This window comes from Suillus discolor, assembly GCF_016758755.1.
Source record: "Suillus discolor strain FC423 chromosome Unknown F5147scaffold_35, whole genome shotgun sequence".
Classification (NCBI taxonomy): domain Eukaryota; kingdom Fungi; phylum Basidiomycota; class Agaricomycetes; order Boletales; family Suillaceae; genus Suillus; species Suillus discolor.
The window spans coordinates 380,996-398,901 of NW_024541282.1; the positions used below are offsets into that span (position 1 = coordinate 380,996).

A 17,906-nucleotide genomic window follows, 5' to 3' on the forward strand; every position below is an offset into this window, starting at 1 on the left:
AGCTGTATGACCCGGTGAGTTTTTCCCTCAACTTTTTCAAATCTCCAACTTTATGATGGTGTGCCAACGGAATGTTATCGCCTTCACCTATTGTGCATCTGAGCACCATTTTATCTCATCTGCTCTCTCAGCGCTCTCTCGATATAGGGGTGATGTTGCATATTCATCACACATCAATCACAGAATCTCACGTCTCTGGTGTTGAACCTGCCACCGCACCAACTCCACGATACAAATCAAACATTCTGGGCTCACCATTTTTGACATCCAAATGATACGGTGACCCAATTTTCGAGGCAGGGAGGGTGCACATGAAGTGACAGATGACCTAAGGGTGAGATGAGACGTATGCTCGCTGAGAGGTATTGGTAGCCAGAGTAGGATGCGAATTTGTTTCTTCATGCGAATCTCCCTATTTTTGATGGCTGACTTTTCTGGTTCAGTGTCATGCCGGCGCAATGTGCATTTGCTGAGTGACCTCGGATGAGCTGTTATGCTCCCCGGGCCTGTGCTAGAAAGGCGGAGAGATGAGATGACAGGCTTTCCGATGGTCGCACCGTGATCAGTATGTATCAAACAGATGAAGTAGTAATACTTGGTTGCATTAATGAACTGATGCACGTGTAGCAAAAACATTTCGAGAATAGCATCGGAAACAAGGCGACAAGATCACGAACAGTTCTTGATGTTGTTTTTTTGCGGCATTCAAGTGTTTCGCTTGTTCAGATGTTTTACGACCAACATCTACTATGATCCCCTGGATTGATTTATCTTTCCTCATGCAAAAATATCCACTTCGACCAATCAAAGCAGGAATGGTCATCATCCCTCAATCTCATTTCCCTGACCTAAGTACCGGACGGTGGTATAACTAGCATGAATGCCATCATCATACGTCTACCAAGTTCGCCTCTCACCCACACCCATTCTCTACTAATATGACCATAATCTCAGATGATCCCACTTGGTGGCCGACCATCAATGCAGATCGTTTGGCCAGTTATTTTGTAGGTTCGTGGAGAGCAGTTGGATGTTGAAGTTGACACAATCTAACCTTGGCTGTGGTTTCGCAGTGGCCGCCTTTGTTGCAGTGATGTATGATTGGGGTGAGCATCATAACATTAAAAGACTACTGACGTCTTACGATTATTTTCAGCACTCACACTTGGACAAGAGGTATGTCGATGCTATGACCGAAGCAGCCATCTCGCTGAGAATGGCTTTATAGGTGGAACTAATCTGGGTGAGTAGAGTCTGATGTAAGAGGAACACGCATAAAAATAAACTTGATTCTAGAGACAACGATGGTCCCTAATGACAGTTATGTATCTTGGTGTATGTAGCTTGTTTGTTACGGTTGCCATGTTGTGCTGACTTGAAAGTATCCTAGGCGCGTTACATTGGAATCCTATCTGCTGGGTATGTTCGGAAGGCTACATGATCGGTATTGTGCTAATTGTCTATCTCTCACGACCAGCCTGCACGTGCTGAGTATGTGTGTTTACTAGTACATTCGCTGTCTTTGCCTCTTCTGACCAATGACATATAGTCAATGCTCCGACTATCTTATTGACAGATACGGTGAGTCTTCTGCACAGATGCTTGCTATTCCCCTCCAATTGACTGTGGCGCCTTGTAGCAGTGGGTGTGGTTCTTTGCTAACTTCTTGGTTCACTAATGACTGCCACGCTATACTGCAACAGATGTGAGTCTGTTTGGTGTGTGTGCTACCCGAGGATGGTCCCTGACTGGATTCGTCAGGCTGGATTATCTACGTCGTATGGGATTGGACGGGTGTTGTGGTATTTGCGATGCTGTGGGGTGAGCTTTGCACTTGCGAGACCTCAGTGATATTGACTTGACTGAAACATGCTGCAAGTCATCATCATCGCTCGGTTGCATGCCATGTATCAAGGATCCAGAAAGATCCTGATATTTCTCATTGTCATCTTCCTGGCTTTCAGCATGTTCGGCGTAGTGGTCGCCGTACTGGCAATGATGCATACTTCAGGGGGTGCGTTTAATTGTGAATGAAAATAAACGTGCATGAGACTCATCGAATTTGACACCAGAAGGACACATTCTCTCCGGCACTTATCAGTGCCTGATCAACTATACGGAAGATTTTGTATTTATTATAACTTCCATTACTTGGATAACCACTACCGTGTGGGAGGCCATCACATTATGTCTCGCAGTCTGGATTGTGGTAAAACACTTACGTGAATTGCGACAACATTCGGCAGGAGGGATTATCGAGGACTGTTTCACGGTGTTGATGAAAACTCACGTGCTTTACTTTGCGAGGTAAGCTCATTGTGATCATTGTTCCTTCTTTCCACTGAAGGGTCGGACGTGCTAGCTTTCTTGCTCTTTCTTGCTTCCATCTCATTCTTGATTTCTATCCAGCATTCTTGACGGTATGTCAATCTTTCACTTGCCTATGTTACCACAATTTATCGTTTCTATAGGGCGATTCCCTGGACGCTCGGATTATTTATGGGTGTGATCATATTTTTGAGGTCGTGCAGATGTTTGTGTTGGGACCGCGCCTGATCCTTGGTGTTCGAGAATACCATGCTAAGCTCGTGGCCGATTCTGACGTAGCAACTGGTATGACCTCAATCGCTTTCCAGGAGCACGTGGAAATATCGACTGATAGTGGTGTGTGATAATCGGTGGAGTTAATGGTTGTCTAGTGCCCTCCGAAGAGCAGGGAAATTTGCTTGTATTTATTACCACTTTCTTGAAGGTATTGATCGAAGTTCCGAAGTAGATTTCAAAGAGACATACAAAGTTTTCGTCGTATTATTTAGTCAAGTGATTTGCTATACGTACTGACAATGTTAAAATGAACATCCTGAACATCCATACTGGCACTAGCTGCCACCCACACTTGCACCAACCATTGGTTCTTTTTCCCTCTATCTGATAATGATCATTCACGCAATTGCTCAGCCAAATGAGGGCGCGAGAGCCAAGTTGAGCAGCAGTGCACAACCTCAGTTCCTCAATAACCTGTCCTCGATTTATCTTCTATTCAACGCCCTTCTCAGCTGACTCATGCCAATTGGCTTAATTGTGTCTAGGATTGTTACAGAAGTATTATCAGGGGATACATGTATCATCGTGATATAAAGGCCACAAGTAGTCCATTTGAATGCTCCTGCGTGCTTTCTGTGGCCGAGACACAGCGCCTCTGGGGAGTCAAGGGAATCCAGGGTACTCAAGTCTGAGCATGGTACACCAAACATAAAATGGCTCGTTGATGTGACGCATCTAGGAACGGACAAGCAGGCACCAGCACCAGTGATAGTGCAGGAGTCGAGCATCTGTTGTTTTATTTCAAGTGGTGGATGTGATAGCGAGTTCGAGACAGGGAACGGTCGATCTCTCGAAGTAGCTGGGTGGTGGCAGAGACCGTCTCTAGGATGTAGCAGGGCTTGCAAAGCGATTATGTGGATGCGGCCAAGATGTCTTCGAAATGACATCGACGATGGGGCCTTGATTTAGGTTTTAGGATTTGGAAAGTACGTGCCGTTAGGTTGTGGTGGTACTCTGGGAGATTTGAGGCTATCGAAAATGTTCCATGATCTTTGAATTGTGCTGCATTGCAAATTGTCATAAGAACATGTGTGCATAGGTTACCATTCAAAAGACTTTTCAAACTCCGTGCTTCGCCTGTCAAATGGACGACGGGGTCAATATATATTCCCCACTCTCAAAAGACATGCGACTGCACCTGGTCACGAGTACTCTAGTTCGCGGGTTGCTCATCTGATATATTCTTGTTCAATGACCATGCCCACTATATAAATCATTATATATTAGCCAACGACTAGTGCGATGTTGTATGTTATTCGGACGGTCTGCACCTGGGTACGCCAGCATCCCCGGTGCTCCAAATTGAAGTAAGTACTTAGTCTTTAACCCTCAGCCATGGCATCCCACTCTTTCAATGTGGATCTGATGAAATATTACAGCTGCTCGACTCTTATTCACAGCACATGTACATTCGCGGTGAGCGTCCCATCCTTTTTCGATTGTTTTTCGCTAAGCAAACCCATACAGAACCGGCTTAGTATAATACGTCAGCATGCAAGGGCTCTAACGCCGCAAGAATTCTCAAGTCTCGAATCTTGATCATCAGTCGGAGCTCTGAGGCGTCGGTGTTATCTCGGGCATCATTATAGTAGCTGGTTCATGCGAAATACAAACAGCGTTCCAATCCACATTTCCACTCAGGCTACCCTACGAAAGCGTGACTCAACAGAAGGGTATAAACATGATTAAGTGTGGCATGTTTTGGATTGGTTTTTATTGGAATAGACATTGACAGTGTGCATTGGCAGCCGTATGTTTCGGTGAGTGATTCCCTCGACTTCTCTAGATTTCTGATGGTGTGCCAACAGGATATCATCGCCTTCAGCCATTGCACATCCGAGCCATCATTTTCTCTCTCAATACTCCCTTGATATAGGGGTGATATATCTTCATACATCACGGAATCTCAACCAGGAGGAAGTCTGGTGAAACCCGATACCTCTTATCACCGCACCAACTCCACGGACCACGATACAAATCAAACATTCTGGGCTGACCATTTCTGGTTTCCAGATCATACGATGGCCCAATTTCTGAGGCGGAGAGCGAGAGGGTGTGCATGAAGCGACAGATGACCTAAGGACGAGATGAGACAATGAAATATGCTCGCAGGGTGGTATCGGCACACAAGGTAAGATGCGAATTTGTTTGTACTGTGTCAATGTCCGCCATTTTTGACGGCTGACTTTTCTGGTCTGGCGTCAATGCTGTGTATTTGTCGAGTGACCTTGATGAGGTGTTATGCTCCCCGGGCCTATGCTGGCGAGGCGATGACAGGTTTTCCGATGATCGCGCCATGATCAGCATGTGCCAAACAGATGAAACAGTATTTAATTTCATTGATGGATTGATGCACGTGTAGCAAAAACATCTCGAGAATAGCATCGGAAACAAAGCGACAAGACCACGAACAGTTCTTGATGTTGTTCGATCTTTTGTGGAGTTCAAGTGTTTCGCTCGTTCAGATGTTTTACGACCAACATCTACTATGATACCCTGGATTGATTTATCTTTCCTCATGCAAAAATATCCACTTCGACCAATCAAAGCAGGAACGCTCATCATCTCCCAGTCTCGTTTCGCTGATCTACTTACCGGATGGTGGTATAACTAGCACGAATGCCATCCACTTACGTCCACCAAGTTCGCCTCTCGCCCACACCCATTCTCTACCAATACGACCGTAGTCTCCAATGATCCCACTTGGTGGCCGATCATCGATGCATTGCGTTTGGTGAAGGTTCGTGGAGATCAGTTGGGTGTTAAAGCTGACTCAATCTAACCTTGGCTTTTGTTTCGCAGTCGCCGCCTTTGTTGCAGTGATATATGATTGGGGTGAGCATGATAACATTAGAAGACTACTGACGTCTCATGATTATTTTCAGCACTTACATTCGGACAAGAGGTATGTCGATGCTATGACCGAAGCAGCCATCTCGCTGAGAATGGCTTTATAGGTGGAATTGATCTGGGTGAGTAGAGTCTGATGTAAGAGGAACACGCATAAAAATAAACTTGATTCTAGAGACAACGATGGTCCCTAATGACAGTTATGTATCTTGGTGTATGTAGCTTGTTTGTCACGGTTGCCATGTTATGCTGACTTGAAAGTATCCTAGGTGCGCTACCTTGGATTCTTATTTTCTGCGCATGTTCGGAAGGCTACACTATTGCTGTTGCGCTAATAGTCTATCTTTCATAATCAGGCTGGATATGCTGAGTATGTCTCCTTAGTACATTCACTGTCACTGCTTCTTCTGACCAATGGCATTCAGACAATGTTCCGACAATCTCGCTGACAGATACAGTGAGTCTTCTGCACAGATGCCTATTACTATTCCCCTCCAATTAACTGTGGCGCCTTGTAGCAGTGGGTGTGGTTCTTTACTAACTTATATGTTTCACTAATGACTGCCTTGCTATACTGTCACAGATGTGAGTCTGTTTGGAGTCTGTGCTACCCGAGGCCGATCACTGACTGGATTCGTCAGGCTGGATTGTATACACCGTATGTGATTGGACTGGTGTTGTGGTATTTACGATGCTGTGGGGTGAGCTTTGCACTTGCGAGACCTCAGTGACATTGACTTGACTGAAACATGCTGCAAGTCATCATCATCGCTCGGTTGCATGCCATGTATCAAGGATCCAGAAAGATCCTGATATTTCTCATTGTCACCTTCCTGGCTTTCAGCATGTTCGGTGTAGTGGTCGCCGTACTGACAATGATGCATACTTCAGGGGGCGCGTTTAATTGTGAATAAAAACAAACGTGCATTGGGCTCATTGATGATTACCAGAGGAATCCATTCTCTCTGGCACTTATCAGTGTCAGATTAACTATGCGGAAGATATCCCACTTCTTATGTCTGTGACTTGGATACTCAGCATTGTATGGGAGGTCCTCGCACTATGTCTCGCAGCCTGGATTGCGGTAAAACACTTCCGTGAACTGCGACAACATTCGGCAGGAGGGATTACCGAGGACTGTTTCATGGTGTTGATGAAAACTCACGCGGTTTACTTTGCGAGGTAAGCTCATATTGTGATCATTGTTCCTTTTTTCCACTGACGGGTCGGACATGGTAGCTTTGTTGTTGTTTCTTGTCTCCATCTCATTTTTTATTTATATCCAACATTCCTCATGGTATGTCAATCTTTCACTTGCCTATGCACGCTACCACAATTTATCGTTTCTGTAGAGCATTTCCCTGGCCCCTCAGATTATTTCTGGGTTGCTTCAGATTTTGGAGGTCGCGCAGATGTTTGTGTTGGGCCCGCGCCTGATCCTTGGTATTCGGGAATACCACGCTAAGCTCGTGGCCGATTCTGATGTAGCAACTGGTATGTCCTCAATCGCTTTCCAGGAGCGCGTGGAAATATCGACTGGTAGTGGTGTGTGATAATCGGTGGAGTTAACGGTGGTCCAGTGCCCTCCAAAGAGCAGAGGAATTTGCTTTTATTCAATCTCACTTTCTTGAAGTATTGATCGAAGTTATTTGGTGTTCCAAAGTAAATTTCGAGGAGACATACAAAGTTTTTGTCATATTATTTAGTCAAGTGATTTGCTATACGTGCTGATAATGTTTAAATCGATGGATATCTCTACTGGCACTAGCTGCCCACAAGTCACACTTGCACCAACCATTGGTCCTTCCTTTCTCTGTCCGATGACAATCTGTCATACGATTGCTTGGGCAGTGCGCGAGAGGACAGCCGAGTGACAGTGCACTGCTTCAGTTCCTCAGCAATTCATCCTCGATTCATCTTCTCGCCTCAATTCCTTAATCCTAACTTCTCCACTGGATATCCTGTGTCCGGATGTTCTCCGGTGCCCGGAAATAATAGACCAAAATAAAATGTCATTGGAGCGCCGCTGCACCTTGCGTTACGAGAATTCGAAGCTGGAAAAAATTGTAAGGTTTCGTCAATCAGGTAGTTCTAGCGGAATGTTCAGTTTACATAATCAGATCAAAAGTCCACCTTTCACCATCTTTCACTCGACAAGGCGGTGAAGACCTGATATAAATTATCGACCTCTCTGGCTCCGAGGGTCATAATATCATATTTATGAATATAAGTTCAAGGACGGTAGAACATCAATCATGGGGACACCTGGACCCGTTATTTCTCAAACACCATACTCTTTCTTAGAATCGATATTTAATGCAGACAATGCACCTCAAAGTGTGCAGCATATACAGAGCGACGAAGGCGCAGCCATGGCACGGAACGAAGAACGGTGTGTGGTGGTGTTCTGTTCTCGAGTTACTAGTGACGAGATGTTCCACGTCGGATAATGTGGCACGAGACGAGGCCTTCGCAAGAGTGCACATCGTTCACTCGAGTGAGCAATGGGCTTAGGTAGAATTTGAGCAGCGGAGCGGTGTCGCGCGTGCAGCAAACGCTTGAAGATCACGGACTCTATACTAGTCGGATTGTTTCCTCAGCGGTCCTGTCTGCAACCCTGAGGCCTGAGTACGGTACAGTTTATGTTTTCCTTGTACGATGTCTCGCACTTACATTATTTTGTTTCTAGACTCGTTTATAATCAATGTCATGGCGGTTCTATCTACAACCCTGAGGTCTGAGTACGGTACAGTTTATGTTTACCTTGCACGCTGTCTCGCACTTACATTATTCTGTTCCTAGACTCGTTCATCAATGCCATAGCGGTTCTGTCTGCAATGCTGAGACTCGTTCCTTAGTTCCACTTACAACATAACGAAGTGCACTTTGTTGATATCAACATTAACGCATCGAAGTTACTAGTACCGATGTGCTCCCGCAGGTGAGTACTCATACTGAAGATGGTTTTTAGTATAGATTTCTGCATTACCTGTCGATCCTGAGCCGAGTGCAAACGTTGCAATATTATGATTCAATTTGTTTAAACCAATGAAAAATTATTATATTCTGATTGTTCCATTTAGCACTCTGGGGCAAACATCAGGATCGAATCCGAGGTCCGGGCCCAAAGAAGTTTTGAGAAGTGTATCAATTTATACTTTTATCCCGTTCACAGCACAGCTGTGAGCTGTTCCATTACTCACGTAGGCGTATAAAATGAGTACGGCTGGTTGATATGGTCCTCCACCAGTCCTCTCCCCCTTACACACCCGTTACAAATGCCCTCCAAGGCAAGATCATTGCTCGAGCTCACCAGGCTTCACTGGTTTCCAGTGGGGTCTGACTTCATGTTCTGGCCTTTCGGTAAGCCAAAAGATGCATGGGGGACACTACTCGTCGGCTGATGTTATTGTACCTAGCGTGGGGCTCGCTGGCGGCATCATACCGTGTAGCATTACCCATGAATAAAGTTGTCATGAACACTTTGTTCTATGCGTTGTTGGGCACACTGGTACATAGTGCAGGTTGCGTGATAAATGACATGCTTGATCGCGAGTTCGATCGCAAAGTTGGTATGTCGATTCCGTTCTGATCATCGCTAATCGCCTGACAACGTTCAATCAGAACGTTCAAAAGACCGACCGATCGCGTCGGGAGCTGTCACTGTGCCAGAGGCCTCAGTTCTTCTGATCATGCTCGTTGCTGCCATCTTTTACATGTTCTCAACTGCTGGCCCTACAGCGTGAGTAGATTATTCAGAAAATATCGAGACTTCTCTGACAGGTTAGTCTAGTCTGTTACTCGGTCTTGTTGGACTCCCAGCATGTGGTGGGACTTATCCGCTAATGAAACGCTGGATGTATTGGCCATCTTTGTACCTTGGTATGACAACCTTGCTTTCTTGCAATTGAAAGTTGTGCACGGTCTTATTTAGTTCCCAGGTTTTGCTGCTAGCTGGGCCGTCCCATTCACGTGGGTGGCAATTACGGGTGAGTTTGATTGGGGCATGATCCTGAATGTCGGAGTTGCGTCGTGCTGGTAAGTGTGCCAGAAAGGTATTGGTTTCTCCGATGAGCTAATTGTGCCTCCCTAGCTGGACGTGTCTTTACGACACTATCTACGCGTGTCAGGTGACTAGCCCATTTGATTCTACTCTGAAATGTTAGTGTTAATTATGTCATATCAGGACAAGAAGGACGACGAAAAAGCTGGAGTCAAGTCCATGGCAGTCCGTCTGGGCGATGGCATTCGTCCTGCATTGAGCGTATTTGACGTGACGTTCTTTGTGTGTCTTCTATGGGCTGGGTATCTGAATGGCCAGCACCTACCGTTCTACGTGATAGGTGTCATTGCGCCCTTTCTCCTCTGTCTCTGGCACATATGGTCATTTGATCATAATGATCCACGAGACAGCTGGAAGAAATTTACGGTACGTTGAAGTGATATAACTAGGAGCTGATTCTGACATCCTATCATTGTACTGCAGGCAGGTCGCCACGGCGCAGCGTTGGTGTGTGTGGGATTGGTCGTGGATCATTACTGTAATCTTGCGTCCCTGGCCATTTGAGCACGTACTTTTATCTCAGGCTGGATTCAAGGTGACGCATTCAACCATCTTGTTAATGTACTTACCACAACCTTGCACTTGCCTGTTTTTATCCTGGAGTATCGCTTTTGTTGTCACCTACAAACTAATAGATGAGTGACGCAGACATTGACCTACTTACTACAATCTTTCGCTTTCGTGTTTTTATCCTGGAGTGCTGTTTATGTTTTTTGATATACAAACTAATAGACGAATGATGATGGAGACAGTGTGATGATCACACAGAAGGCAGGCTTGTATCGAGACTACTCACACTTCCTATACTATGACTGCAGAAAGACCCTTGCGTGCTAGTAGGGAAAGAGGAAGTACAACTCGTGGTACGAGGGGTTGATGTAATACGTAGATGTGAGGGTGAAACCCCTCTACGAAAGTGAAGCGCAAGAAATTGTTTACCCAAACAAGCAAACCGAGCGGACCGCGGATTTTTTTCGGTATACGCCCAGGAATAGGGGATTGCTCAAACAAGGCCAAAGTCAGACTACGTCCTCACCGTTTCACCTCAATGAGCTCCTCTGTATGTTTTTACTTGCTTCATCAGATGTTATGTTGACTCCCGCCTGTCAGGCCGCTGAAACCCTTCCACAGGTAACACAATAAATACACACAACTCGGCAAAATGTTCATTGCCCTCTGCAGGATACCGACTCTTCCGAGAGTCTCCCCGTTCCAAATGGGTGGATCCTCCAGCAGCGACGTACTAGGGATGTGGAACAGATGTTCAAAGAATACACTGGTTTAAACGCGACCCTTGAGCTTACTTCAAAAAGGGGCACGACCTACATTTTTTCGTCGGGCAATGACTACTACGTTTGGAACTGTGAGTGCGAGGATGGATGGCGCATTCTCAATGCAAATAGTCGCGAAGAATTGTATAGCCATCTCACGGATGGAAAAGTAGGACTGAAGCTTGAAATGCTGCCGGATTTTGGTGATCTCGAAGGATGAACGTTCTTGCGGCTCACATGTTTCAATGTAGAGTTTTCCCTTTGGGCCCAAATGTTTCGTGGCTTCTCGTAATACATCGCTGTTGAATAATCATACCGAATCTTTTGCAATCCACAGAAAGTAAGTATCTTCCTCGAGAGTAAATAGTTCACGGTATTCGCACATGAGTCCCGCTAGGCGTGGCCGACAAGGAATCCGGCAGGACACCTTCCATAGCGTGAAGGCCGGAAAAGGTGGAGCTTCTCCTGATGCTCATGCACGTCACAGTGCTTGATGTTCGCGTACGCCATGAGTACTACCAAGTTGAGAATGAGCTTGGCGCTTTATGTAAATACTGGACCTGCGAATCCGAGGTAATAAAAGATTTAGTAGTCGCATAAATCATGTAAAAAGAGCGTGTAATGCCAAGTAGGGAAATAACACAACACACGGGAGAACGGTATTTTGATCTGAGGCACGATACGAGCCGATTGTCCATCTGGTATCATTTTCAAGTGCATGGGTGAAACAAGGGCTAAAAATCATGCAGTTTATTCGAGCATCAACATGAGAGTATGTCAGCAGTGGTCATATATCGATTGGGTATCTATAGAAACATGACATTCCCCAGCCAGTATCGCAGTGCGAGACTCACCACAACGTATCAATAACACTCGGCTCGACCCCATGCTCCTCCACTGCTTGCTTCACTTTCAAGGATCGCGCCAAGTGACAGATCTGAGGAATCTGGTAAGCCCGCGTTTGTCCCGTGCGAGGTAGAAACGAAACTTCCAGATGAGGTCTTTCTCCTCGGAGCTGACAGGCCGAGAGGGTGCATAATTGAGTATTTCCTATAACAGCATAGAAGCAAGTCATCAGTGCAAAACGACGTGGCATCTTGCTCTCATTAAATTCATCTCTGATCTTGGCATTTCATTTGAGCTCTCCATCACACGGCCTACTTCCGTGACTCAGCACGAGCCGGCGATGCCTGTCCTCCACGGGTTTTTCGCGTGTAATCTCAGCGTTAAGGATAGCTTAGAGATGTGAATCTGTAGCGAAATAGCTGAAAAGTACAGGTGTCTCTGGAGGTGCCGATGGTATCGTTGCCTCACTCTGGACCTATAGTGTTGAACGTCAAGGAAACTACAATCAAGAAAGAGCCACTGACAGCTTCGCCGAACAACAGGAAAGTCGAATCGCAGAATGTCGACATAAATATGCATACTTCTTCGTGACCTGAGGAGAATGCAAGCAATGAGCGAGCGTACCAAAGCTGCGGTACTGCCAAGTTTACTGGGAGTCTTGGTCTGCATGGAACCGTCTGCTTCCTGACCTGCTCAAAGCAACAAGCAGTGTTTTATATGACATAAATTCATTCCTGACGCGGTGACCATATCGTAAGCATTGCGACGCAATATAAATGTACCTGACGAACCATTTCTCCCAAATCATCCTAAATGTTGAGCCACCAGCGTGCACCGCTGTGCGTCCGATATCTCATACGTAAATGTTATTTGTGAACGCGAGGACACAACATTGAATGGGTAACGTTATAGTCGTTCTACCTGCATGGATAGTCAGCTCGATCAACATGAAGGTGAAACAAGGTGTACGTATAGTTAGTTGTTCTTGAAAGCTTTGAAGGACGTGCGGAAGGGCATGGTCAGCGGCTTGTTATTCGCCAGGAGCTGGCAGGAGAAATAGAGGTCTGAAAAAGACATGTCATTTAGATCAACATAGATAAATTACACATCAGAGAAAAATGTACGAAGATTGACACCATGAAACCTTAATTCATATGGGTTCTTGAGTGACGGACAGTTGTGGTATCGATCCCTCTAGCTGAGAATTGAGTTTAGGCGAAGCGAACTAGTATAGTATCTCCTTAGCAATTCTCACAGACGGCAAGAGAATAGCGACTGAATCCATAATATAATTGAGGCTTCAGTATAGCACGGAATTGAAGTGAGAAGTGAAGGAGGTTACTGCCCTTGTGATCTTGCGAAATGGGGAGTACAATTGAAGTATGTACTATTACCCGTAGCCTAGGGCGTGTCTGGCGTTGTTTAGACCGGAGTTTGCCGGTAAAAGTCAGAGCCGCTTTGTTGCCATGTTTAAGCTTAAATCCATCCTTCCTCGAGCAGCGTTCGCTTTGAGAATCAACATAGCCCAATCCAACATGCTGGCAGTCAATGCTGGCGCGAGCGTTTTTGATATGCGACGCTAAGAGTGACAAGTTATCTAGTCTGTCTCACGCCGACGTTGTGGATGAATTGGATGCCTGACGGCGACATCCGAGTCCTGGGCAATGGGTCATGAATAATGGAACCGTACAATCGTATTATAGGACACTAGCACCAGAGGAAAGGCGATTATCTCTCGTGTGCGACTCAAATCCATTGCGTCCGAATTTCTCCAACCGGTCAACTCGGCGTCAATGCTATTGATAAAGATATTCAAATATAGGACTAAACGGTCCCCAAGCGCCTTGCTCGTTTAAACGGCCAACGGCCATACCGATGTTCAGCTTTATTGAATAGAGCCCAGAACTAACGGTTACCTTCTATATGGTCTGACAATAGTTGAATGGAACTCATCGCTCATATCATGATGGACCCATGAATCGATAATTCCTATCTCAGCTCCTCGGCAGGTATTGGTCACGTCTTCTGCTCTTGGGATGTATCCACTTGGAAACAGGCTGCGCCACGAAGTCTAGACCGAATTTACCTTGAACCCAGTTTGCACCCTGCTAGCATTAGTATCCAGGGACCACTTGTGGAAGGCGCAAAAGCTGCTCTATATTAGCTCTTCGATGTGGTGGCTCGGGTTGCGTTCTCGCGCGACGGACGTTCTACAATGCGATCGTCCTATCAGGACCGTCGCAGAGTACTTAGCGGCTATGACAGAATAATCTCGCATTGGGCGATACCACAGCAGATTCTCACAGCAGCGTGCGATGATTCTCAAGCAGAGATACAGAGCTAGTTCTTCATGGGGCAAAACCAAAGTGAGATTTCTATTTTTTATATTATGTGGATTCTAACATCAAGCAGAACCCACTAGGTCTTGGTGCACGTAATTTCTTATATTACTGTTAAACGGATATTCCTGCTCCACGAGAAGTCAGCGAACTACGAGCAGTTCGACAGATCGCGTACAGGCCACTCGCTTTTGAACTGTCGCGCTCTGGTACAGAAAGCACCTCACAATTTCGCTTGCTTAACGTCAGGGAATTTTTTCAATAACATTCGATTGTCATTCGAAAATACTAGGAAAGGGCGATCTTTGAAATGATAAACTCGATAATGTTAGTCATATTTGAATTTGAATTCATGCGCAATTGACGTGGAAGATCCTAGCACGCCATCAAACGCTGGCCAACTATGAAGGTACCGTAAAAAGCTTTCAAGAGGACTCACTCGTATCAGCCGTAGAGCAATTATCATGCAATTTGTCACAGCTAATTTATCGGACTCTTTATTTGTCGCCAGGTCTTAGTTCCATACCAGATATGGCACGCTGTATCGTGGCGCACCGTATCTTGAAGATATCGAAAAACCTACCTGAAAATATCGAAAACCCGACCTGAAAATGTCGCAATTGTTCAGGGACGAGGCCGAGTGGAGCTGCCAAACTGTATAAAAACCCTCTTGGATTTCAATGGTTTGCATCGACGAAGTAGTCGCTTCTCTTACTATCCCTGATCATGAAGCTCTGCACTTTTTATTGCGCTTATACCTCTCGCCATCCTTGCTGTGGCGTCACCAACGCCAGCAGCCTTGAGGCGTTATTGTGAGTATTCATGATCATCAGCATTATCGTATCCGCTCAGATGTCACAATGTATCACTCAGCCGAGCGAGGGGCCCTTGTGAGATATTCTGAATACAGCGGAGGCAGCGGTACTGGAGGTGGGACACACTCATCTGTCATCTACTCGTTTATAGACCATCCCTTTTTCAGCAAAGAGGGGGGATCCGGACGACGGTAATGTCGCCGTGGCTGCAAAGAGGGGAGATGGTGACGACGGTGATTACGCCAAGGCTGCAAAGAGGGGGGATCCGGACGATGGTGATGTCGCCGTTGCTGCAAAGAGGGGAGATGGCGACGACGGTGATTACGCCAAGGCTGCAAAGAGGGGGGACCCGGACGACGGTGATGTCGCCGTCGCTGCAAAGAGGGGGGATCCGGACGATGGTGATGTCGCCGTGGCCGCAAAGAGGGGGGATCCGGACGACGGTGATGTCGCTGTCGCTGCAAAGAGGGGGGACCCTGACGACGGTGATGTCGCTGTCGCTGCAAAGAGGGGGGACCCTGACGACGGTGATGTCGCCGTGGCCGCAAAGAGGGGGGATCAGGACGACGGTGATGTCGCTGTCGCTGCAAAGAGGGGGGACCCTGACGACGGTGATGTCGCCGTGGCCGCAAAGAGGGGGGATCCGGACGACGGCGATGTCGCCGTCGCTGCCTAGATTTGACGGCTGGTATGACCGTCTTGTAAGTTTCAGTCTTTTCCGTTGAAATTATCATGGGCACTCTACTCAGTATTTCATGCTTACTCATTGTTGTAAAGTCTCCTTAGAATCTAACTACTGAGCTGGTATTTGGTTACTTGCGCGAGGTACACTACTTTGTGCTGCTATCTTAAGTCCACTAGACCTCAACTTGTCGTCGCCTTTTCCCTTTGCACAGCCTTTCCTTCTCTTTTAAATGACCTCTTTGTCACCTCGTCAACTGGTCGGCCTACCATGCTACTCGACAGTGATACACCTAAACCCCATGATGACCAACCGCTCATTATAGCCTGTGTTCGCGCACCCACGCAAGAGCTAGCTTGTTGTCGACGCTCGCAGGTGTCAAGAACTTCCAAATAAGTGATATGTTCGGAAGTCTCGTTGTTAACCTACTATCTAGCGCTATACCTCCGGCGGAGGGCCAGTCTCACGGCTGCGCTTCCCGACTCTCTCGACTTCGTTTTGACTGCGGTGGGGCGGTCTTCCGTAACCAGAAACATTAGTCCGCCCGCTCGAGTAGCCCTGCCGCCGACTTTAAAGTCGAGCAGGAGAATATATCAGTGTCAGACGCTGTAACTAGTGTCGAACTACAAGTTAACACCCTTGCTGAAAGGACGACGGAGCACGTTACCTTTCAAACAGAGAATGAACGAAGTGAGGTCACCAGTCATAGTGATGACGGTGACGACCGACCATGGACCACAGTAGGCAAAAGAAGTCGTAACTGACAAGGTCAGCCCTAAAAAAATACGTTGAGGGTACAAGAGTTTTACCCATGTAATTAACGAATATTCACCGAGAGGAAATACTTATGTACACAGTCAAACAGTGTGGGACTCGAAATCTGGATAAGCTACCTGACAATAACACAGACTTTGTTATACAGATCATAAAACTGTTCGCTTACCTGTTAGAGACGATCATCGTCGTATGTTTGGTATCTGCCATGACATGCAATGCGCAAATGAACTCGAAGACAGTCGAGAAGTCCTGTCCACAGGTAGAACTAGATGAGAAACAAGTCAGAAAGATGCCGCATTAAAAGACAACATATGCACCAAGTAAGTATGCAGAGCATAAATTGACAGTCAGCCACATCGCCATGGACTGAAAGAGGCAAAGCAAAGTTCACCCACCACAGTATGATGCTCCCCACGTCGGTTAGCAAGCGTCTGTATGGAGATTGACCATCCCGAACTGGGAAACCCATCACAATTTTGCACAGGATGGGTAAAAACATGAGCCCGCGGTAGGCTTCAGCGACGTACGAGAACCTGCGCAAATAAAATGGAGGTCAGAAGTCAGAAGTCTGGACAGCTAAGAAAGATATAATGATATTTTTGGTCAAACAACGGCATGTGAAAATCACTGCGAAACGTCACCACTCCATATGATCGCTGAGAACCTGCTAGAAACCAAAGCCCTTCTCATTTCTAATCGAGGTGAAACAAACAGGCGATTTCTTAAAAATTGAATGAGTTGCTGTCTCTAGGTCTTGCGGATAGAGTCGGTACTGATGCTATGTTTTCTTCGTTGGTGGAGAGAATCTACAATGCAGGAACGACTTAATTTGAACAAGGCTGGTGACCCAAATGAAAAATTGACGTAGCTCGACGAAGAACATGACTTCATACATTTTGTATCAATCTATGCGGTAACCCACTGCCAATGCACTCAAAAAAAGCAATGACCAAGCGAGAACTTACTTGTCATGATGCTTTGCTACCAGACATACCAACGACGTATGTCGCAAACGTTCAACTTGAAGCTGTTAGCAAAATGCTGCCGTGCTGCCAATTGATTTTGGAGAAATTAGTTTGGACTTTTCCAGGCGAGAAACCACGGCCAGAACCTGCCAAGAAAGACGAATATCTGAGGACAGGCCCGGGGGATCATCACGACAAAGAAAGAACTTCCGGTAGGTGGCTGCTCGCTCTGGATTACTGTAACGGTGTAACTAATGAAGCGTGTTGAGCGTAAGAGAATACATGATACGCTGCAGGACGGCTCTATGATCGTCATAGGGCTATCAATATTCCTATTCGTATAGCTATATAGTATACATACAGGATACAGGCGCTGATCATGAAATTTCAGTGCGCGGGAACTTCGAAGTATTCGTTTTCTCACGGTTCCTCACAACGAATGAAAGTCCCACTCACAAGTTCTTGTTCGTCAGACTGATCATCGATCATCGATCAGCGGTCGACCGGTCAGCTCTGCGCCGCATCAATCGCAAGGCGTCCAATAAAATCGTGGCTTGTAAACCATCCTCTGGTCCGAAGCATCGAGCACCATGAATATACAAATTCTTTGTTTCTTCAATTCTCTTCCTCTTCGACAAGATCCTCAACTTACCTCTGCCTTGAGGTCCGGGAACCACCTTGTAAGATACAATAC

The 17,906-nt window shown here is 46.3% G+C and overlaps 2 protein-coding genes across 2 annotated transcripts; both read left to right on the forward strand.

Annotated features, from left to right (window-relative positions):
- Positions 1 to 8,172: 8,172 nt before the first annotated feature.
- On the forward strand, positions 8,173 to 10,122 carry F5147DRAFT_700976 (UbiA prenyltransferase family-domain-containing protein). Its single transcript, XM_041437709.1, has 11 exons — positions 8,173 to 8,195; positions 8,313 to 8,395; positions 8,538 to 8,636; positions 8,705 to 8,817; positions 8,874 to 9,026; positions 9,079 to 9,196; positions 9,248 to 9,336; positions 9,396 to 9,492; positions 9,548 to 9,584; positions 9,641 to 9,883; positions 9,941 to 10,122. The coding sequence occupies exons 2-11, from the start codon at positions 8,382 to 8,384 to the stop codon at positions 10,019 to 10,021; spliced, it is 1,044 nt and encodes a 347-aa protein (XP_041291686.1). The 5' UTR covers positions 8,173 to 8,195; positions 8,313 to 8,381; the 3' UTR covers positions 10,022 to 10,122.
- Positions 10,123 to 14,833: 4,711 nt separating this feature from the next.
- F5147DRAFT_774928 (uncharacterized protein) lies at positions 14,834 to 15,464 on the forward strand (the record flags this gene model as incomplete). The annotated part of the gene is made up of 2 exons (XM_041441646.1): positions 14,834 to 14,903; positions 14,956 to 15,464. The coding sequence occupies 2 exons, from the start codon at positions 14,834 to 14,836 to the stop codon at positions 15,462 to 15,464; spliced, it is 579 nt and encodes a 192-aa protein (XP_041291687.1).
- Between the last annotated feature and the right edge of the window lie 2,442 nt (positions 15,465 to 17,906).